We start from the raw sequence: 21803 nt of genomic DNA, 5'->3' as shown, positions 1-21803 counted from the left end.
TTGGTGACACTGGCCTTCTTTCATAAAAAGATGCCATTAAACAAATATATAAAATATAGGCTACTGTATTTCTGTTGTTTCTACTTTAATTTGGAGATTACATGGAAATTATTATAAAAATGACATTAACATTACAAAAATAATCCTAAATGTAAAATTTAAAATCTTCCTTCTCTCAGCTTCTTTTTCTAACAGCAGGTCGAAATACTGGTCGCTGGTGATGACACGGGCTGGCAACGGAATGCGACGCCTCACCTTCTCCAGGGCTGGACTCATGAGGTCGTTAGCCGAGATTACAACTGCTGCCACCAGGTCATTTTTGGGAGCCACTCTATTACAGGTGGGGCCAGGTGTTTGAGTGGTGGAAAGAGTGGCTGATGTTGTGTCAGTAGGTTGAGTGCTGGATGTGCGAGTGGAGAGTGGGGTGAGCGCTGGATGGTGTAGCTGAAGGAGTGGCGGGAGTGATGGATGGAGTGGCGTCACTTCCATCTGCAGATGGGAGCATTCTCACCACCTAAGAAAGTAAAACATAATGTAAAACCTATTAGCACACTTGAAAAGAAATTCAAGTAGCTTAGAGGATGAATTATCATTGTATTAATGTTAAAATGACCTGGGTTGTGGCCACAGCACCCCTGGACAGAGGAAAGATACCAGCCTTGCGGAACCCAGCCTTGACGTTTTGGGCTGTGACAGCAGTGGGGTAAACATTTTTGAGGAGAGGTGAAAACACCTTCTTCCCCACAACAAGATCCCTTTGCACCAGACCCATCCTGGAAGCCATGGTGGAGAAAAAGCAGTCTTCAGAGGGTTGAAGACAGCAATATCCAGGGGCTGAAGGATGTGTGTGGTGTGGGCAGGTACTGTAGGCAGAGAATTTAAATTTTGTTTTCCCTGCAGTACATGATTACATCTTTTGAGACATGTGTCTCATGTTGGTCCATGATTAAAGTAAGTGGTCTCTCCTCAGGAGCATACCTGATCAAATGCCAGAGCAATTTCAGTAAGAGCTCTTGAGTCCATGTAACCCTTCTCCTGGATGCCATAGAGGGCGCTGGGGGGCCTATTCAGCCTAGAGGCATTACTTGGGTGGCAGCTGGGGTAAATGATGAAGGGTGGAATGTTGTCCCGGCTGCATTCACACAGCAGTGCACCGTGATGTGCTCCCTGGTTATCTGCTGCTGCTGGTATATATTTCCTCCCAGTCTGGCATAGGACCTTCTCCCTGGACTGAGGCTTGTCTCCAAAGTCAGTCTCATCACAGGTGTGGATAAGCTATGGCTTGTCCTCCAAACTGTGCTTCACATAGAGGGCCTCATTCAAGTTGAAGAAACCTTCAATGGCCTCCAGCTCTGTCCAGGCAATCTGTCGTCTGTGAGGTCCGTCTTGCTTCTGCTTTCACTTCTTCAACTGCCTTCTCTAACATCTCCTTTGGGTACTGCTTTTTATTTCCTGACATCTTTTCCTTTTGCTTTAATGACTTTCCTTTTAAATGAACATGTTATATAATTACAAAACTGTGTGAATATAAACAACAATTATTTGATGTATGAAATCTTATTAAATGTGAGAATATCCTATCATTGTGTTTAACTGTCTTGAAGTAAAAAAAACGTACTTTTTTATGAAAAGTTGGCTATGAAATAATATCATAATCAATTGAGTTATAGTTCATGTTTAATCTGTTAAAGAATGACAATTTAAAATGTTAAAATATATTCAATTCATGTCACAGTCGGGCGGGTCAATGGGGCCCGCACAAATCTGGCAAAGGATAGCCATCGGATGCGAGTAAGAAAAACGTTAGCTGCTACTAGTCCTCTGGTGCAACTTCAACGATATGTCTCTGTCTTGATCGGGGTGAAAGAGGGAGAAATTAATATGACACAAATATATAGTTTATGTATGACCTGGCAGTATTTATTAAGCGATAGGCGGTAAAAGGATGACCTGGAAGTATTTATTAAGCAATAGGCGGTAAAAGGTTAGGCTATCTGTATGGAACATCGTTGGTCTACGTTACCAGGTAACGTTAAGCTAGGTAACTAAGTTTATTAAATTCATTCACAATATGTGTAACGTTACATTCATTATTATTCGTATGTCTAATATGATGAAAACGGCTTCGTTAATGACAGTTGACAGTTAGCCTAACGTACTAATTGTTGGGCGTAACGTTACATGAATCACGTAAATATTTTCAATTCAAAATGGCCAAATTAGACAAAAGTTTACTAGTAAGCATCCCTGACTATTTTTCGTTGGTCGTTTAACATCTGTCCTAAAACATGGCCAAATATAAAATGTTTAGTTTTTTGGCTACTTACATCTGACCTCGCACTACCGTTACCTGAAGCGTCACGCTGCTCTGGATTTTTTTCGCGCTCAGCAGCTTCTGTCTGTGGACATGAACCCCGCCTACTTTGATTTGATTGGTCATCTCAAATATTTTGACATTGAAGAGGAGCGATAGCTCAGGGGCGTCGCACCCGTGGGGGATGTGGGTGTTTTAACACCCACACTTTTCCCGATGAGAGGGTTCAACACCCACACTTTTTCTGCAGGTTTTCCGCAGTTTTGCACAAACGCCTTACTACAGTCGTTCCTCCGTTTCTGCCGGAGAAGAGGCTGCCTCCTCTCCCCCTCCCTCTCAAACGTGACACCGGCTTTGAGTGTGACCGGCTGATGATTGGCTGTTCTGCCTTAAGTCCCGCCTCTCTTGGTGTGTTAGATGTATCGCCAGCTCGTGCTGAGGCGGGAACTTGATTAAAGTTACTTGAATGTTTATCGTTATTTACGTCTCCCCTTTCCAGGTACTTTGAATGAGTGTTTATGCTTTGGAGGTTTTTAAATAAGCTTGATATGTGTTTGGGAAGATGTTCTTTTTATGTTTTGTTGACATGTCGAGTGTTTTCTGTATTATATTTCGTTTTTTAGACTAATGCTAATTTGGATATTGTTCAGCAGCTAGCTAAATTCAGTTATGTATGTGGTATGTAGTGTATAAAGTAACTGTGATGAAGAAGGCAGGGGATTGACGAGGAAGAGGGACAAATAGCCATTATTAAGCAGTGTATTTATGGGTTTGTTGCCAGTGCAATTGATTTTGATGTTTTGAGCGTTGTTTGTTGATTAGCTGAATACTTTAGTGGATACTTACCTGTTGTGTTTGATTGTACCTTTTGAGGAGAAAAAAGTGAGAAATCATGACCTTGGGTCTCATTCATGAAACATTCGTAAATATACGAGTAAATATGTGAGTGATTTGCGAGACATTCCCGAAAATTCTTCTCCTGATTCACAAATACTTCGTAAACGTCAGATTTGATAGTGAAATGTGTGTGTGGGTTAATGAATTCCAATCAGTCGTAAATGGGACGCGCGTGCACGCTCATTCTCTCAATTACCATAAATCCCGCCCATTAAAACCAACTGACAACTATATATGGGCATCATCTTATGACACGAAACGAAGGATTTCAACATGTCTTCTCAAAAGCGAATGAAGAAGAGAAATTTCTCAGATGCAGAAATTGAAGTTTTATTATCAGAAGTTCATTCAAAACGCCACATTTTATTTTCAAGCATAGGCCTACATAGTGGCGTATCAGGTCCTAAAAAAAAAGGATTTTTTAGGTGCTTTAGGTAAAAATGCTTGGCAGCATATTACAGATGCAGTTAATGGAGTTTCATCTGTTAATCGAACAATCCCAGAAGTGAAAAGAAAATGGTTCGACATGAAGCTTGACTGCAACACTTGTGACTTGCGGACTTGTAAAAAAAAAAAAAAATGAATAAACAGCTTGAATATAAAATAAAAAAATAAATAAAAAAAATAAAAATAAAAAAACTTGCGGACTTGTGTGCCGTTTGCAGATGCTATTACTGCCTCTCGTAATAAAAGTCAAAAGAAAAACCGTATGTAATTACTATATAGGCCTATAATATTTTTTCAAAATGCTGTGTAAATATGTAGCCTACCCGATTAAGGTGAATTAAAATGCAGCCTTATTAATGAGCAAAACGTTCGGATGTTAAGCGCACTATTTACGTGTGGCTGGGAGCAGATTTATCTGGGTGTAGATTTCTTTCGTACCAACTAACATTTGGAAAATACGAACATTTTAATGAATCCGAAAATTTACGCCAGAACCACTTTACACACGATTTACACAAAAATTTGTTCTGCTCGTGTTTCATGAATGAGACCCATTGTTTGCATATCTGTTGAAGAACTATGAAAGAAAAGTGTATATTATTTTAATGTTTAAAAACAGTAAATTGTTACATTATTTATACCACCTGAGAAAAAGCTTTGGGTGGCCTTTTTTTTTTTTTTTTTATAAATATATCTCCCCTCTTCAGGGCGCAAGTAAGCAAAATTTAGCAGTCTCAGTCACAGTCCTGTCAGACCCATGTCACTATCAAGCTTACCACTGTCTTTTTGTCACGCAGTATCATTAAGATGCAGAAAAGAAAGAGGCAGGAGAAGATTGACATCTTTTTCAAGAGAAATCCTGTAAGTGAAGTTGAAAGCTGAAAGTTGAAAAATGTTGACATTAAACAACAGTAGCCTATTATCATTAGATATTGTTTGCATTTATTTCATGATATTACTTTTCAGTATCCACTGAGGTTTGCTAGTGCCACAGCTGTAACTGTTTGACCCTATTCCTTTACCACTGCACCCTTGTTTAGGAGAGAAAGTTGCTGGAGCCATCAGTTTCAGATAGAGCACAGGAAGGTTCACAGGTGAGCAATGAAATGAATATTACAGTTTCTGAAAGAGTTATATGAAGGAAGAGAGGCCATGCGTGTGTTTGTGTAATGTTTGGTGCTTATTTCCATCCCAGGTGCATGCGTGTGTCTGGTGTGTTTATATCAAATTCACAATTTCATTTCAAACGTTTTGATTAGGGTGTATGTGAGGATGTGGCCAGGAGTGAGGAAGACAGAGATGAAGAGGGAGGAAAAAGCAGACCCGAAGCAGGCAGGCACGAAGCAGGCAGGCCCGAAGCAGGCAGGTCCGAAGCAGGCAGGCACGAAGCAGGCAGGCACGAAGCAGGCAGGCACGAAGCAGGCAGGTCCGAAGCAGGCAGGCACGAAGCAGGCAGGCACGAAGCAGGCAGGCACGAAGCAGGCAGGTCCGAAGCAGGCAGGCACGAAGCAGGCAGGTCCGAAGCAGGCAGGCACGAAGCAGGCAGGCACGAAGGCAGGTCCGAAGCAGGCAGGTCCGAAGCAGGCAGGTCCGAAGCAGGCAGGTCCGAAGCAGGCAGGTCCGAAGCAGGCAGGCCCGAAGCAGGCAGGCACGAAGGCAGGTCCGAAGCAGGCAGGTCCGAAGCAGGCAGGTCCGAAGCAGGCAGGTCCGAAGCAGGCAGGTCCGAAGCAGGCAGGTCCGAAGCAGGCAGGTCCGAAGCAGGCAGGTCCGAAGCAGGCAGGCACGAAGCAGGCAGGCCCGAAGCAGGCAGGCACGAAGGCAGGTCCGAAGCAGGCAGGTCCGAAGCAGGCAGGCCAGAAGAACAGAGTGAGGGAGAGGTCAGAGAGGATAAGGATGAAGATGAAATGGTTGAGAGAGGAGCAGAGAACTCAGACGTGGCTGTTACTCGCCATCAGTTCAGTAAGCCCAATCAACCAGATCCAAAATTAATTGCAAAACAGTCCTTGCCCAAATATACTCTGAGTTTTCAAACTCAGTGGTACCAGAAATTTCCATGGCTCCATGTCAGTCCTGGTGTTGAGGGTGTATTGTGCTTTTACTGCTCCAAAGCCTTTAACTCTGAGACATCACCTCTTGCCAAGAATGCTGATTCAGCATTCATTTCATCTGGGTTTAAAAATTGGAAAAAAGCCCTTGAGCGATTTACTGTGCATGAGAGATCTGATAGTCATAAGACAGCCATGACAACGCACATCTATGAAGATCAATCAGTACAGGTTCAGCTATCTAGTGCGAGTGTGAAACAGCAAGAGGAAGCAAGGGGATGTCTTCTCAAAATCATTGGTGCTGTGCAGATGTTGGCTAGGCAGGGCTTACCTTTTAGGGGCCATGAATGTGGTGAGGGAAATTTTGAACAGGTTCTGAAGTACAAATCAGAGGATGACCCCTCTCTAACCAAGTGGTTGACAGGTGGTAGAAAGGATGTATATACTTCAGCTATGGTTCAAAATGAAATTCTAACTTTGTTCAGCAGCGTGATCATACGCGAAGTAGTTGAAAACATCAGATCACTTCCACACCTTCAGTTCTCTGTGATGATGGATGGGACACGAGACGTGTCTGGAAAAGAGCAAGAGGCAGTGTGTTTGAGATATGTTGACAAGGATTTAGTCCCTCGTGAAGAATTTATTGGTCTTTATGAGGTTTCTTTGACAACAGGAGAAAATCTAGCAAAAGTAGTCATGGATGTTTTGCAGCGCCTAAACTTGCCTATCACTGGGTTGCGTGGCCAAGCATACGATGGGGCCGCAAATATGGCTGGCAAATACAATGGAGCACAGGCCATTGTAAGAAAAACACAACCTCTGGCTCCCTATGTTCATTGTGCTGCCCACTGTGTTAACCTAATTACACAGAGGTCCTGTACTGCCTCAATATTTATACGGAATTCTCTGGATTGGGTCAATGAGTTGGGAGTGTTGTTTGGGCAGTCAGGGAAACTGAAGGGCATATTTAAGGGAATTGCAAGGTCTGAGGAGGGTGAGGGTCCATGTCACACTATAAGACCTCTGTGTCCAACAAGGTGGACGGTCCGCACTAGTGCCATCCGAAGTGTGCTAAACCAGTACGAGTGCATAAACAAGGCTTTGGCTGAGATGGCAATGAGTGAGTCTGATGCGGCTAGTAAGGCACAGGGGCTGTATGAGACATTTCAGCAGGGAAATGTTGTCCTTGGTCTTGTGTGTGCTTTGGAGATCACAGGGGAGTTGGAGGTTTTGAATATGTCCCTCCAGAGAAGAACACAGACCCTAGATGGTATGCTTTCAGCTGTTGCCTGTGTTAAGGAAAGTTTCAGCAAAAAGAGAAACACAGAGAGTTTTCAGGCTCTTTACACAAAAGCAACAAGGATGTGTGAGACACTCCATCTCACTCCAATTGCCTCTCCTCGTGTCCGTATCCCACCTCAGCGCTTCACAGGTAGTGCTCCTGCACATGTACATGTGTCCCCTTCTGACTACTACAGGACTGAATTCTACAAAGTTCTGGATGTTGCTGACATGCAGTTTAGAGAAAGATTTGAGCAGGAGGGAATGCAAATGTTAAGGCACCTGGAACAAATTCTCTTAACTGGAAAGATACATGATGTTGTCCAACAGTACCCAGAAATCAACCCAGACATCCTCAAAGTTCAGCTTGCGTTGTTCAGAATGAAGTACAGCTTCCAGTCTAGTACTGAAATTGTTGCTGTTCTTCAACGGATGACCCCAGAGGTCCGTGGTCTCTTTGACCAAGTCGAAACAGTTGCCCGACTCCTCCTAGTTGTGCCTGTGTCATCAGCAGAGTCAGAAAGGAGTTTCAGCAGCCTCCGGAGGCTGAAAACATGGCTACGCAGCACCATGACCCAAACCCGCCTCAACAGTGTTGCTGTGTGCCATGTACATAAAGACAAGCTGGACAGGGTAAACAGAAAAAAGATTGCTGAACAGTTTGTCTCCTGTAAGGAGGGCAGAAAGAGCACTTTTGGTTCTTTTAAATGAGAGGTAGTTGGTCATATGTTCATTGGTCAGTTTGGTTGTTGTTCTTTGCATATATATATATATATATATATATATATATATATATATATATATATATATATATATATATATATATTGTTCTTAATATATATATATATATATATATATATATATATATATATATATATATTTATATTGTTCTTAATATATATATATATATATATTATATATTGTATATCTGGAGTTTGCTGTAACAAAAATAGTTTCCCCCTCTGATTATTAAAGTATTTCTGATTCTGATTCTTTAGCAAGTCTACTGTTGCGTATTTTCACTTATTTTATTATTTTCCGTGTTCCGAGTGTGTTTTTATACTTTTCTAGAATCACTAATTTAAATGGGAAGCTTTTTATATCTTTTTTTTTTTTTTCGAAGAACTATACCATACAAAATGTTATCAAGAAACAAAAAAGTAAAAAAAGAAACAGAAAAAGATGGAAATACAAATTACAACAAACAAAACAATTGCCAGGGGGAGGAAAGTATTATACACGCATAAAATCAAATAAATAAATTGCAAAATTTACAAATTTTTAAAGTTCTTACTGCTTTCTTATTCTGAGTCTCTGATACTGTCAATATAAATACATATTTCAGTTAACAAAACCATAAAATTGTTTTTTTTTTTTATTGCTAAATTTACACTTATGAATGTGAAATTTGGTCAACAGAATAAGTAAATTAATTAAGTAAAAGTACTGTTCTTTTTGGTCAGGATAGTCAGTTAAGCCAAAAAGTACATCTTCCCATAAGAGTGAAAAATGTTTTAAACACTGAATATTCTCCCTAATAAACCTTTGGACCTTACCCCATAGTGTAACTGAGTGCACAGTGCCAAAATAAGTGCAAGGCAGTCTCCTCATATTCATTACAAAAAGTACAATTTACATTTATTCCTTTTTTAAAAATTTTGTAAGTAATGACTTGCTGGATAAAATCTGTGAATAAGTTTATAAGAAACTTCTTTAATCTTATTTCTAAAATAGCTTTTTATATCTTGTATGCTATACCTTTTGTACCCTTCTGTCATTGTATTCATCGTTTTTATTGTTAATAAACAAACCACATCCATCCCCCCCACTTTTAAAAAGCTTGCTACGCCCCTGCGATAGCTGACTGAACTCTGATAAGAAGGTCGGTTATCTTGGCCGGCCCAATGTCTACCTCATCGGTGATAAAACAAGTAAAGTTGTTAATTATCTTAACCTAGTCTATGTTACAGTTTTTCCTGATTCAGTTGCAGAGTTTCCCAAACCATTCATTCAGTTCTCAAAACAAAAACACAAGGTGATTGACTGATTGTGCTTTAGAAAATGCATCCTAACACTGTCAGAGAGCTGAAAAATCATCCACTGGGTTTTTATAGCCTATACCACTTGGACAAAATTACAGGAGCCTAGGCCTACACAGTAACGGCAGTCCCCAGTAGCCTACTTAAGCGAGCTTTGTGTTTAATTCATTCTAAATGTTGAATGGATTTGAAGTGTCAGCAGAGATTCTGTCAACGAGACTCTTCCCTGTGAAGGCCTCATCGTCACGACAGCCATCGGCACTGATCCTCAACAAACCCGTCTCCATACTGGCGTGATGACTCCGATCTTCAACCAGATGGAACTTAATAATATTCTGATTGTTCCAATCCAATCTGACTTTTGACCTATAATGCTGCCTGAATCATAATCATACACTGTTCGTTCGTTGGCCAGAGGAGAACTGGCCCCCCGACTGAGCCTGGTTTCTCCCAAGGTTTTTTTCTCCATCCTGTGTCACCTGATGGAGTTTGGGTTCCTTGCCACTGTTGCCTTTTTCACCTTTGTTGCCATTGGCTTTTGCCTTGCTTAGTTGGGGGCATATAATTTAATATTCAACAATATTGATCTGCCTGCATTGACACCATTATATGAGAACTGAACCGAGCTAAACGATGACATCACGGTTTTCTCCAGAGCAGCTATATAAATGAACTAAATTAATAACTTTTTTTACAGCAAAAATGAAACATCACTGAACTTACTTAAGCTGGACTGTGACGCTATTTTCTTCTGGAAACAAACTTTGTTGCATTATTTTCCTGTTATCTTATTTTCCTGTTTCCTATTTAAAAAATCAATGTAGGCAAGCCTATTTTTTATTTTTTGCAGAACTGAGAAATGACTGCCTAAGGGAGGTAAAGTTAAATAAAGCATTTTTTTGTCAGAAGACCAAAAAACTTTATAGTATTGTATACTGCAATGAAATTTGTCAGAAGGTGCCATAGAGCTGATTTTTTTTTACTGTAACTGACTGTATACTGTATGTGTTGTATACAATTTTCATATTCAATTATTTGGGATTTGAACTTTTCTAGTTCATTTCATCTACTGCAAGAACAATTTACAGTAGTGTAAAGAAAATACATTTTTCTTAAAGCTCACTGTATTTTACAGTAATTGCACTTTAGTTTCATATTGTATACTGTAACAATAGACCTTAAGCTGCAAAATTATTCTTAAGTCCTAATAAGATTTTTGTTAGTGTTATGAATTGATCTCACTAGTGTTCAATGGGCATGTATTTTCTTCCTTATTGAGATGTGTATCCAAGTGAAATGGCTTCTTAAATGAGAAAAACAACAGTAGGGCGGGACTTGATTTTGTCCAGCAGGAACTGATTGGATCATAGGGTCGTGGGCATCACAGGAACTCCCCTTTGCTGGTTTGAATCTAACCACACAGTAGCACTGCTAAGTAAATCCATAATCCTGTCTCAAGGCAACAGCACACTTTCCAAAAGAACGGACTTGAGTAATTATCAGCATTCACATGGCTCTTTGAAATATTTGATCATGACTGTAAAGCGGAGGATTGTGGTGGTTTTTCCACTCTCTTGAAGATAAAATAATTTCAACTCAAATCCATTCATTTATATTTTTATTAGTCAGGCAGCCATATAATAAGAGGGTTAGCGTATAGCCAGCCAATCATCATCAAAAAATAAAATAAAATACAATTCCAGGACAACCCATGCACTTAGTGATGGGGTCCTGATCACCCTGTGGGAGTTTATGCTGTGATGAATGGCTGACTGGACATCATCCTCTTACATACAGAACATAATGTGATGTTACTTCCAACACAATAAAAGTACAAATAATGTTCGAAAGAGTAGATTTTAAAGGAGAAAAAAAAAAAGACAAAAAAGACAAACCATCACATTAGGTTCACATTAAAAACAAGTTACAGTTGCTCTAAAGACAATACAAGCACAATTTATTTGCATCGCAACATTACATATTTTTAGATAATTATAACTATTTATCAATATATATATATATATATATATATATATATTTGTTTATTTTTATATAAAATTCTGTGTCTGCATAGGTACTATAAAGACATCTCTGTGATGCTTATGTTCCTGAGATCTATTCTTGGGGGAGCAACTTTATCTTGACTGAAGTGAATTTTTCATTACTCAGGTGGATTTTTTTGTGTGTGTGTGTGTGTGTGTGTGTGTGTGTGTGTGTGTGTGTTTTTAATGGACTGGCCCTTTAAAGACAAAATTTATTGATTAACATGGTAAACCTTTTCACTATAGAGGAACATTTGCCAATGGGCTAAGGAAAATAAACTTGATATTTTATGCAACTTTGCCTATCAAGTAAATGGGATTAAGATGTTTTGCAATGTCAAGTTAATTTTTAGATCAGTATTTCTGAAATCTAAATTTGAATGTGGCAGACAATCTGAAAGCTAACACAAGACTTTGGTATAACTACTGGACAAACCTCAGCTGTTTAAGGCACAGGAAGAGGAAATGACAATGGCTCAGGTAAAATGAAGAAACTAAAGTAGGGTGGAGTCATTTTTTAAGAAATGGCCAAAAGATGCTGGATAGATTAGACACTGATAATAAAAGCTTTTAAATGATTGTCACCTTTCAAGTTAAACGGATACCACCACCATAACATTGCCTACTTTTTGGGGACTCGCCTAATAATGGTTGACTGTCTCTGTAATTTAAGACAGGACAGAAGAGGATATCTGAACATTACAAAAGCTACGCATTTAAACCTTAACCAAGGGCCTAATATCAAATCTCAAAAAGTTATCAAAAGAGTTGATTCCTCAATTTGTTCTGAAGGTGTAAGTCTTAAGAGTGTGAAAGGTTGATCATGATACCGTTTAGCTGATATATATGGTGTGTGGCTGGTGAGAATCAGCCACATAATGACATAATGGCCTATAGCAAGCTAATTTATATTTTAGCTTCTTTATATATCTGGAACTGCATAGATGAACAGGATTCACAAAGATTAACCAAATTCCTTCAGTTCCCCCAAATCAAATGGTCATATGCATATACATTTCTAAAAGTTTTTTGTTTTTCACCACTTGGATTTTTCTTTTCTTTTTTTAACTTTAGTTATTCTAGGCTGTTTGTCTGAGTTGTTGGGTGTGGCTCAGGCTCATAAATACTAACACAAGCACAAAATCCAAACTTTACAAAACATGGATATTCTGAGTCAAATTTCATAAATTTTCAAAGCTAGGAAATACTGTAACTAAAGTTGGGGAGAAATAACACCAATTTAACATTAACCAAGACAGCCAGGACTACCTTTTTGGTAAACAATGAAGGGACCAAGCCACAACACAATGGAAACAAACATTCGGGTTAACAGTTCAAGTGGCTATAAAAAATATTGGTACAGTAAAAACTTTGGTTTTGTTAGTCCATTAACTATAATATAAAGCATTTATGGTAACTTTAACACAGCCTCTATGGTGGCTAAGAAACGGTGCTGTGAAATTGGCTGATTGTGCAATATGTGGCTCTGTGTATTCACCCATATGGGAAGTTCAAGGGTTCATAAAAAAGATTAGTACAGTAAAACCTGTATATTTAGATTGCATTAGGCCATTATTCTACCCTGGTAATCCAGAGTTCTCGCGAGAGCACAAGTTGAATTTCCTCAGCGAGTTACACTGGTGTCGAGTAATGATGCTCATTAAATATGCCCATCTATCTGAGCTGCACCAATCACATCAGGTTATCTAATATAGGCGGGCCAGAGGCGAGATGACGACAGCGCTGCGACATCGAAGTCATTAGTAAACATTGCAAGATGGCTATGGATGAACACCATTTGCTTGAAACGGCTTTGGCCGCTACAATGAAACATTTAGACTTTTTCTCTAAAAGAGGAACAGAAAACGGCGCTCGAATCGTTCCTTTGCAAGAAGGGCATTTTTGCTGTTTGCCGACCGGATACGGTAAGAGTCTAATCTACCAGTTAGCGCCACTGGTAGCTATTAGCTAAGCGATAACTTCTTGTGATTGGTCGTAGTATTATCCAATTGCGTGCAGTGAGATTTTCAAATGCATGCTTGGTGCCACCCTTCTAGCTTGCTGATTTTCATTAGTCGACGCCAGACCATTAATCTTGTAGATTTAGGTCTGGATTTCCAGGCTACCATTATTCCTAGTATGAAGCACTTGTGTTAAGATTTAATGCACGCTCCGTTGTGGCTGAGAAACGGCACTTTGAAACGGGCTGATAGGCAATAGGACGGCTCAATGTGTATTGTCCCTCATGGGAAGTCTAAGTGTTCATAAAAAAAAGATTAGTACAGTAAAAATTATTCAAAAGTTGCTTTTTGTTAGACCGTTAGAAAGTGTATGTTATATGAGAGGCTGTCTTGAACTTTGCATGAACTAATTATTACATTTAAATGAACCAGTTGAAGTGTCCATTAAAAAAAAAGATTGGTGTAATAAAAACTTAAAAAAAATTTTTTTATAAGATAATTAGACCCTGCTTTGTTGGATTTAACATACCATTTACAGGTGGAGAAGTTCTGACTTGGCCATTTTAACTCTTAACAGTACGTAAACATGCTAAGTTCACATTCCTTGTCTGTGTGGTCCCGCCCACTGCCAATTTACCCAGTAGTATTTCGACACCCTGGGTTGCCAGTTGGCGGAAAACACAGCATATTGCAGCCATAGAAGCCAGCAAACGAACTGGGTCAGAGATTGCAGATTCTACCCGACCTAAAAACTCTCGTCATCCATCTAAAAAGCTCTATGACCACAGGCATATTAAAACGTGGATAAATCAATTCATCAACTTACATCGTCAGGCTCGTTGCCTTCCATGTTGCGTGTCCTCAATCTGGCAACCCACGTGAGCATTTAGTCTGAGAAGGAGGGGCGGGGCAAACAACTCTCTACAATATTTTGACTGCAGTACCCATTTCAACCTCTAACTGTCAATATTACATACTGCAAGTAGTTAGTTTAGCACACTAGTGTGCAGGATCACTTCCATTGTGTTGTCACTTGATTCCCTTCTGTTGTGGCTTGATTCCCCCGTGTTGTTAACTTCTGTTTGCTTTTTACATTTTGTGCACCACTGGCCCACCATAGAAAAGACACCGCTGTAAAGCATTCTAATTGGAAGTGGACAAATTGAGAAGACTGAATACTGACAGCTAAATGTCTTAAATGTGCCAACCGTCTGATTGGAGATTTCAGGTAGGTGAAGTAGGTTTTTATAAGATGACTGTAACATAAAAGGTTAAGGGTAATGAAAGCGGAAAACCCACATTGGGCTAGTAATGCAGCCACTCATATCCAGCCAAATAAAAGTCTACACTGTGAAGTCCACAATGTGTATCACTGTATATGACATGATATTCTGTGCTTTGCTGGTTAATGATAGGAAATTACACATCAAAGTATCCTAAAAATGCAAAGGCAGATAGACATCCAATAATCAGCTTTAACAAACATAACATTTCACATTTGTTAAGATAAAAATATGGAATGCAACCATAAAGTGTTTGTGTAGTTGGGATGAGAGATCACAGGGTTAAAGGTCATGACTGTTGTCCACTCCATTGGGTTTCCATGGGCTGTCGAAGGAACTCCTCAACCTGCCGGGCCATGTCCATGGTCTCATCCAGATCGAATTCACCTTCAGTGTCTAACATGGATTCATTCCTTGAGAGACACACACAGCAATCATTCAATCATGCAAACAGACAATCATAGCTGCAGGAACATATTTTGAGCAGGGGTGGCAGTGAAAACAAGAGGAGACCAAGAGAAACTGCACAGAGCTACAGGAATAGAGTGATGCGTGATGACTGACAGGACGATGGCAGAGGCAAAAGCGCAAGAGAACTTTTGTTTATAAAAGTTCACTTTGGTTAAAGGGATGGTTCACCCAAAAATGAAAATTCTGTCATCCTTTACTCACCCTCAAGTTGTTCCAAATCTGTATGAATTTATTTCTTCTGATGAACACAAGATATTTTGAAGAATATTGGTAACGAAACAGTTGATGGGACCCATTGACTTACATTGCATGAAAAAAAATAGGGTCCCATTACCAGCATTCTTCAAAATATCTTCTCATACAGGTTTGGAACAACTTGAGGGTGAGTAAATTATGACAGAATTTGTTTATTAATCGGTAGGAAAATCGCACATCCTTAGTGTAAAGCCTAGACGCTTAAGTAAATAACTAGAATGCAAGATTAGTTGCTGCTGAGGGACAAACAGAGTCTTACTCTTTTTCTGCTCTCTCTTTGCAATGACTAGAAATTTTTGTTAATTATTAATGTTGGCTATAGAATTGTGTTACAGGTTGACTTTTTACAGTCAAGTCATTAATGTTTGCAATGAATTCTAATGAATAGATTAATTCATACAATTATTTTCTCTTTTTTTTTTGTTAAAACAATTTTAGTTATTTATCTTTAACACCCCCACCTAATTTTTTCTTGGGCTCCACGGCAGAGGAGCACCACTGCAGCACCCTCAGCACCCCTACTTCCCCCGGTACTGCATACAATCATGCAATCATGTTATTGGAGAGAATGACACTAATAGCATGGGGGAAAAATACTTTTACTGTTTCTTAGAACTCACATTGATGGATAGATTGTGAAGTTATGGTTTTGATTGACGGTGGGCGATGCTCCGTGCTCCATGAAGGAATTCCCGGAAGACGGTTCAGGATTGGGTGAAGAAAACCTGAGAAGGAAAAGAAAATACAAGCAGGTCATTTAACCTAAGGTCTGTATTAACATTTGATGTTCAGCTCAAGTCATTCTTGTAATATACTGAGAATCTGTAATGCTTCTGGTATATGCATTTAAATACACATTATAATATTGTGTCGAATAAGCGTTCAACTTCCAAAATTTTGTTTGCATCTAGTTTCCCATTATTAAATTAAATTATTATAATATACTGATATATACATATGGGTCCATAATAGGGCTTCTCGACTATGGAACAAATTATGATTATTTTGGTCCATATATTGCAAACAATAAGACAAAGAAATATAACAGAACAAAGATGCAAATGTAATAAACGGCACTTTAATTTGTGATAGTACATTAGGTAATATCTAACAGAGGAAATACAACAGAAATTGAGTACAGTAATCAAATATAATAATAAAACACTGCAGTCTTCACTGTATGAATTAAACTTATGTTGATTCTATAATAGGCTGCTGTCAGACCTAAAGGACAAATCCAATATATTGTATCCAATATGCACATTCGATATTATCTTAACTGCTTATGTTCACTTAAGACATAACCAAATGTGTCTACACAAATACATGCCAAGCTGGCATTTTTAAATATTTTGGGTTGTGCAGTATATGACTATTTAGGTGCATAACAAAGACCTTAAGAAAAGATGGTTGTCAGTGTGGAAGTACCCAAACATGGACTATATTACATATTCATTAAATTTCTACACCCTCAGAATGGGTCGCTTCCCCTTAACAGGACTCCTTCACCTGAATTCTAATTACATGTGAACTATTTAAGCACTGTGCATGCTGTCTTGTTCTGCAAATGCAAATGTTAGAGCGTTTTTTTTTTTTTTTTTTGCCTTGGATTACATGCATCATAATGACTTTAACTAAAACCAAAAGTCACAGTACGACACAAATATAGAGCATTTTCTCTGTTCTGTAGATAATGCTTCTATGACAGCATTATCTGCTTCCTCATTTCCAAAGATCCCACATAATCTGAAAATTTCACATTCAAGAGATGAAAATTTGATTAATGTGTTCACAATTGTTGGGTCATCTATTTGAACAGATCCCAGTGTTTACAGAGATGTTTTTGAGTCAGATATTTTTAGTTGTGGTGCATTATTTTAGTGATTTTTCAGTGCCAGCATTAGAGCACTAGCTTCTGAGGTGAAAATGCTTTGGTCAATACAAATACCCTAACATAGTTGTTGCAAAGACAGCAGATACAGTATTTCATAATAGATCCATTTGTATATATTGGCACATGAAGTAGGAAAAGTTCTCTAATATTTAGAAAATGCTGATGATAATCATGTGGATTTGATTTGGATTATTTTTGACTTTTTGTAAAATAAAAATCTGAAAGGAGAAAAAAAAAATACTCACTCCACTTTCACCACCTGCTTTATCTCTGGTTTGACGTATCCATCCCCCACTGCCTTTGCTGGAAAAGCAAGATCATGTTCATTAAAGACTTGCTACTGGAAACTCTTACATTCACAAGACCAAAAGTGAGCATTTTTCATCTAGACAGAGCATTATTCTGATACTGGTCCCCCTCCCCAACACTGCACATTTTGTATGACTCCCTGATTAAGCACTCCTGATTAGAGCAGTCAAAATATCATTTTGTTACTACACGAATAGTGTAATAGAATGTAGTAAATTACTTGTGCTTTATTTGCCTGTGGTTTAGTGCGTTAAGCACATCCACAATGGGAGTCACATATTCTGACTAGCATGGTTCAAGTTCACTTGTGCATTTGCATCCTTTTGTGCAGATGTAAGTTCTAGGTTATGTACTGTATATATCTGAATAATATCATAGGATGCATTTTAGTGAGTTTATTATCCTGTTAATCAAGTGCTACAAGTTTACTGGTGTTCATTTGCTCTTCAGCTTACGAAGCTCAGCTGGCGATGCCCTACATTATTTTAATATGATTGGAATATTTGAAAAAATTATAATGATAATAAATTATACACGCAAAGATCGCACCCTTTATTATCGTTAAAACTGTCATTTCAGTTCAGCACTAACTCACTGACATAGTTCCCCTCACTCCTCTTATCTGTGACGTTGCCTACATTGTACAATACATTTCAAAATTTTTATTTTTTACATAATGTTCATAATTTGTTGGTTATAATAAAAGGATTTGTGAGTGTACTGCCGCTTTGAGCGGATTCTGACTCACACACTAACTCAGATTCACACACTCAACAGACATGTCTGTGATTGGATCTAAAGCTCAACACTGAAAAAACATGTAAATGGAAACTTGTCGCTCTTAATAGAATGTGCATGGAAGTTTTTGAAAGCAGCTGCTACCGAATTTAGTCATACTACCATTATCGCAGAAGTCGGATCTACGCCAAGTAATTGTCTCTGCTAAATAATTGTAACTATGCTAAATAGCAATCATAACATTCCTGATACATTTGCAAAAGGCGGCATGCATACAGTTTGGAGGTGTGCAGTAACGGGAGAAGACTTCCTCTTTGGGCTGGTTGGGATAGAGGAAGAGCAGATGGTTCAGATCACTGATCCGATCGGCCAGAGAGCGGATGGAGAAATCTTTAGTAGTAAAGGGCATCAGGTTCCACACCATCCGTTCTCCTGCGCAACGAAACACACATACTCAGTATGATGGATGAAAGTCACGCATTTCTTTTCAGTTCTGACCCACGTTTGGCTGCATGCAACTGGGTTCTGATGAATATTGTCTTTACTAACCATTTACTGTGCTTCTTACCTGCTTTGTTCGGGTTTTCTGCGACCCATGCAATGGTGATGCCTCCGATTTCAGAGTCGCTGAAGCGCAGGAGGAACGTGCCGTTTGGTTTGGACATCAACATGTCCTGAGCTTGCTGCTTGTTAAGAAAACCCAAAATTGCTCTGCAGAGGAACATACAACATTTTTCCAAATGTACTCTCATTACTGACTGAAGTGTGTTGAATCAGTCTTTACCCATCATTCCAGTGAGACTTCAGGTGTCTTTTCATTAGCTCAATGACTCCATCAAACCACTGCCAGAATGTGAAGTTCCTGCCTGGCAAACTCTCCTGTCAACACAAAAACAGCCAAGACTGGATACTGCATTGCATTCATTTCATGTTCTGAGAAAAAAACTAAAGTAATGGCTCTAAAGTGAGACAACACATAATAGAAATGATTGCTGAACACTAGCGTTGAGTTAATAAGTCCAACTTATTTATATTGGTAGCTCTGGTGACCCGCAAGTTTATTCTGTCCCACCAGTTTAATCTCTCCCAAGAGTTTCATAATGAACCAAAACACTTCTCACAATAACATAAAAGGTCTCTAACGTTGAGTTTTGCACCATTGCTTTGGCAAAGCATTGGTCAACTGAAATAAAATCTAAAGCACGATATGGCTTAGTGTACTTATCAAATCACAAAAGGCTGCGATTTAATGAAATAACTACATATTCCGTTGCGCTGCGAGTTTCAAAGCGAAGTGTGCACTTTGCTCGCACGATCAGCTCGTGATCCTGTGTTTTCCGTGTCTCAGACTGAATGTAGCTTTCATACTATACTCCATCTCTTCATGTGCTGTGAGTTTAATGTGCATTTAGAAAAGCAAACAGCACGAGTTATACTTTATTTTCACAGTTTCTAACTTTTTTTTGTACAAATGATTAAAGCATTTGGGTGATTCGCATTGGTAAACGTGTTTACACAAACTTTTTCTAGGGTTTAACTCTTGCAAGTGAAAAAACAGTAAAACAATACTTAACATTATGTATACAATATAATAAAATAAAATGTATTTTACAGTGCATCTGTATTATAATACTAACACATTACTGTCTTAGGGATAATAATTATAGTAATAATAATTATATTATAATATTATTTTTACTATTATAATATTGCAATTGTTTGGCTTTCTAAAATACCGGTGTCAATGTAATGTAAACTGAGACAAGGCATACCCCACCAGAGAGACCGAGGTCCATCACCATAGTCTCACAAAATCCTATGGGAAACACTAATGCATGCCTCTAAAATGCTATTTATTAAAACTAAACTCTGCTTCATATGTTGCAACATTAGTCCCACATGACCAAAAGGCTGCATCAGACAATTCAACTGATTCCGTCCGAATCGTTCAGTCTGATTTGCCAACCATTGAAAAGAATCAATTTAAAGAAAAACATCTTCAGGTGATAAGCATGTACAGACACTGGTTTGTGTATTAGTGATGGTTACCCTATTGAACTGAGACCAGGTGATGGTCATGTTGCAGTAGTCCTCAGGGTTATTGCTGGAGCTGCTGAAGGCTTTCTGAGCGAGGAACACCAGATTGTCTTCTGACAGGCCTCTATCGCTCTGAACCTCTGATTTATATTTCATGTTCAGAGCCTCGCACAACTGCGGCCACAGCACCTTATCAGGCACTACGAACGGCACTCGACCCTAAGGAGACAACGAAGAACCTAATGAACACAGGTACATTCTGTTGTGAACACTGTAGTACGTGGCAAAGCACAAATGTTTCACTTTATTGCATTTTGGTCATGTAAAAGGATTTAAAGACATTTCCCCAACAAGCAACAGTATTAAAGATTTCCCCGACATACAACAGTGTGGATGCCAGGGCTGGGTTGGTCCTTCATTTTTATGAACCGAGATCTTTTAATCTATGCTGATTTCAGCTGATGCGTGAACACATTTATGCATATTTGCAGCGCCTCCCATCCAATAATTGCAATAAGCTTTGTGCTTTGATCATTCTGATTTGATACAAATCTGTCTGAGCTTTCAAATTCTATCAATTTTATCACGAAATTCAAACAATAAATGTCAAAAGCTGTTAATGTTAGTTAACTAGACAAAATAACCCTAGAGAAGAACATCTTGCAAAATATATGCACTATATTACATATTCATTGTATTTTTACTTAACATGTTGTCTTCATTATTTAATGTATATTTGAATAAATCTGTCATGAAAATAAGTTATTACAGCCAATATATGTAATACATATATACAGTACCAGTCAAAAGTTTGGAAACATTACTATTTTTAATGTTTTTGAAAGAAGTCTCTTATGCTCATCAAACCTGCAGTTAAAAAAAAAAAACAAAAAAAAAAAAACAGTAATATTATGAAATATTATTACAATTTAAAATAATGGTTCTCTTTTAATATATTTTAAAATGTAATTTATTTTTGTGATGCAAAGCTGATTTTTCATCAGCAAGTACTTCAGTCTTTGGTGTCTTATCATTCTTCAGAAATCATTCTAATATGATGATTTGATACTCAGTTATTATCAATGATGGAAACAGTTGTGCTGTTTAATATATTTTTTTGGAATACTTTTTTCAGGATTCATTGATGAGTAAAACGTTAACAGCATTTATTCATAAAAACAGCATTTATTCAAAATAAAAACATTTCTAACAATATAAATCGTTACCATCACCTTTTATCAATTTAACGCATCCTTGTTGAATTAAAGTACTAATTTCTTTTAAAAAAAAAGTTATTGTTCCCAAACTTTTGAACGGTAGTGTATATTGTTACAAAAGAATAAATAAATAGTTCTTTTTAACTTTTTATTCATCAAATAATCCTGAAAAAAGTATCTCAGGTTATAAAAAAAATATTAAGCAGCACAACTGTTTCCAACATTGATCATAAATCAGCATATTAGAATGATTTCTGAAGGATCAAAAGACACCAAAGACTGAAGTACTTGCTGATGAAAATTCAGCTTTGCATCACAAAAATAAATTACATTTTAAAGTATATTGAAAAAGAGAACCATTATTTTAAATTGTAATAATATTTCATAATATTACTGTTTTTTTTTTTTTTTTTTTTTACTGCAGGCTTGATGAGCATAAGAGACTTCTTTCAAAAACAATAAAAATAGCAATGTTTCCAAACTTTTGACTGGTACTGTATATTTATTTATTTATTTAGGTGCATCACTAAAAGATACCATTGATGATGTTTCAACCGAGAACAGTACATCTCA

General features: G+C 38.1%; 2 protein-coding genes across 4 annotated transcripts in view; one reads left to right on the top strand and one right to left on the bottom strand.

Annotated features, from left to right (window-relative positions):
* Nucleotides 1-841: 841 nt before the first annotated feature.
* On the top strand, nucleotides 842-7695 carry LOC308706358 (zinc finger MYM-type protein 1-like; the record flags this gene model as incomplete). The annotated part of the gene is made up of 7 exons (XM_081391952.1): nucleotides 842-860; nucleotides 2576-2722; nucleotides 4366-4372; nucleotides 4456-4519; nucleotides 4699-4752; nucleotides 4918-5378; nucleotides 5454-7695. 7 exons carry the CDS (start codon nucleotides 842-844, stop codon nucleotides 7693-7695), a joined length of 2994 nt encoding a protein of 997 aa, XP_081248078.1.
* A 4436-nt stretch (nucleotides 7696-12131) lies between these two features.
* stat5b (signal transducer and activator of transcription 5b) overlaps nucleotides 12132-21803 on the bottom strand; it is a 35497-nt gene continuing 25825 nt past the window's right edge. For 2 of the 3 annotated variants that reach the window (XM_081392893.1, XM_081392894.1), the window contains exons 13-20: nucleotides 20026-20232; nucleotides 18761-18855; nucleotides 18545-18687; nucleotides 18253-18408; nucleotides 17175-17232; nucleotides 15656-15760; nucleotides 15497-15568; nucleotides 12132-14722 (exon numbers count right to left, since the gene is read on the bottom strand). In XM_081392893.1, coding sequence (XP_081249019.1) covers nucleotides 14599-14722; nucleotides 15497-15568; nucleotides 15656-15760; nucleotides 17175-17232; nucleotides 18253-18408; nucleotides 18545-18687; nucleotides 18761-18855; nucleotides 20026-20232 — 960 coding nt within the window. In that variant the 3' untranslated portion in view covers nucleotides 12132-14598. The remainder of the gene's footprint in view (nucleotides 14723-15496; nucleotides 15569-15655; nucleotides 15761-17174; nucleotides 17233-18252; nucleotides 18409-18544; nucleotides 18688-18760; nucleotides 18856-20025; nucleotides 20233-21803) is intronic. The other variant, XM_081392895.1, reaches the window with a different exon arrangement.

The sequence above is a fragment of the Scardinius erythrophthalmus genome (assembly GCF_964197995.2).
Source record: "Scardinius erythrophthalmus genome assembly, chromosome: 18".
NCBI classification, from domain to species: domain Eukaryota; kingdom Metazoa; phylum Chordata; class Actinopteri; order Cypriniformes; family Leuciscidae; genus Scardinius; species Scardinius erythrophthalmus.
This window is presented reverse-complemented; position numbering and strand designations above follow the sequence as displayed.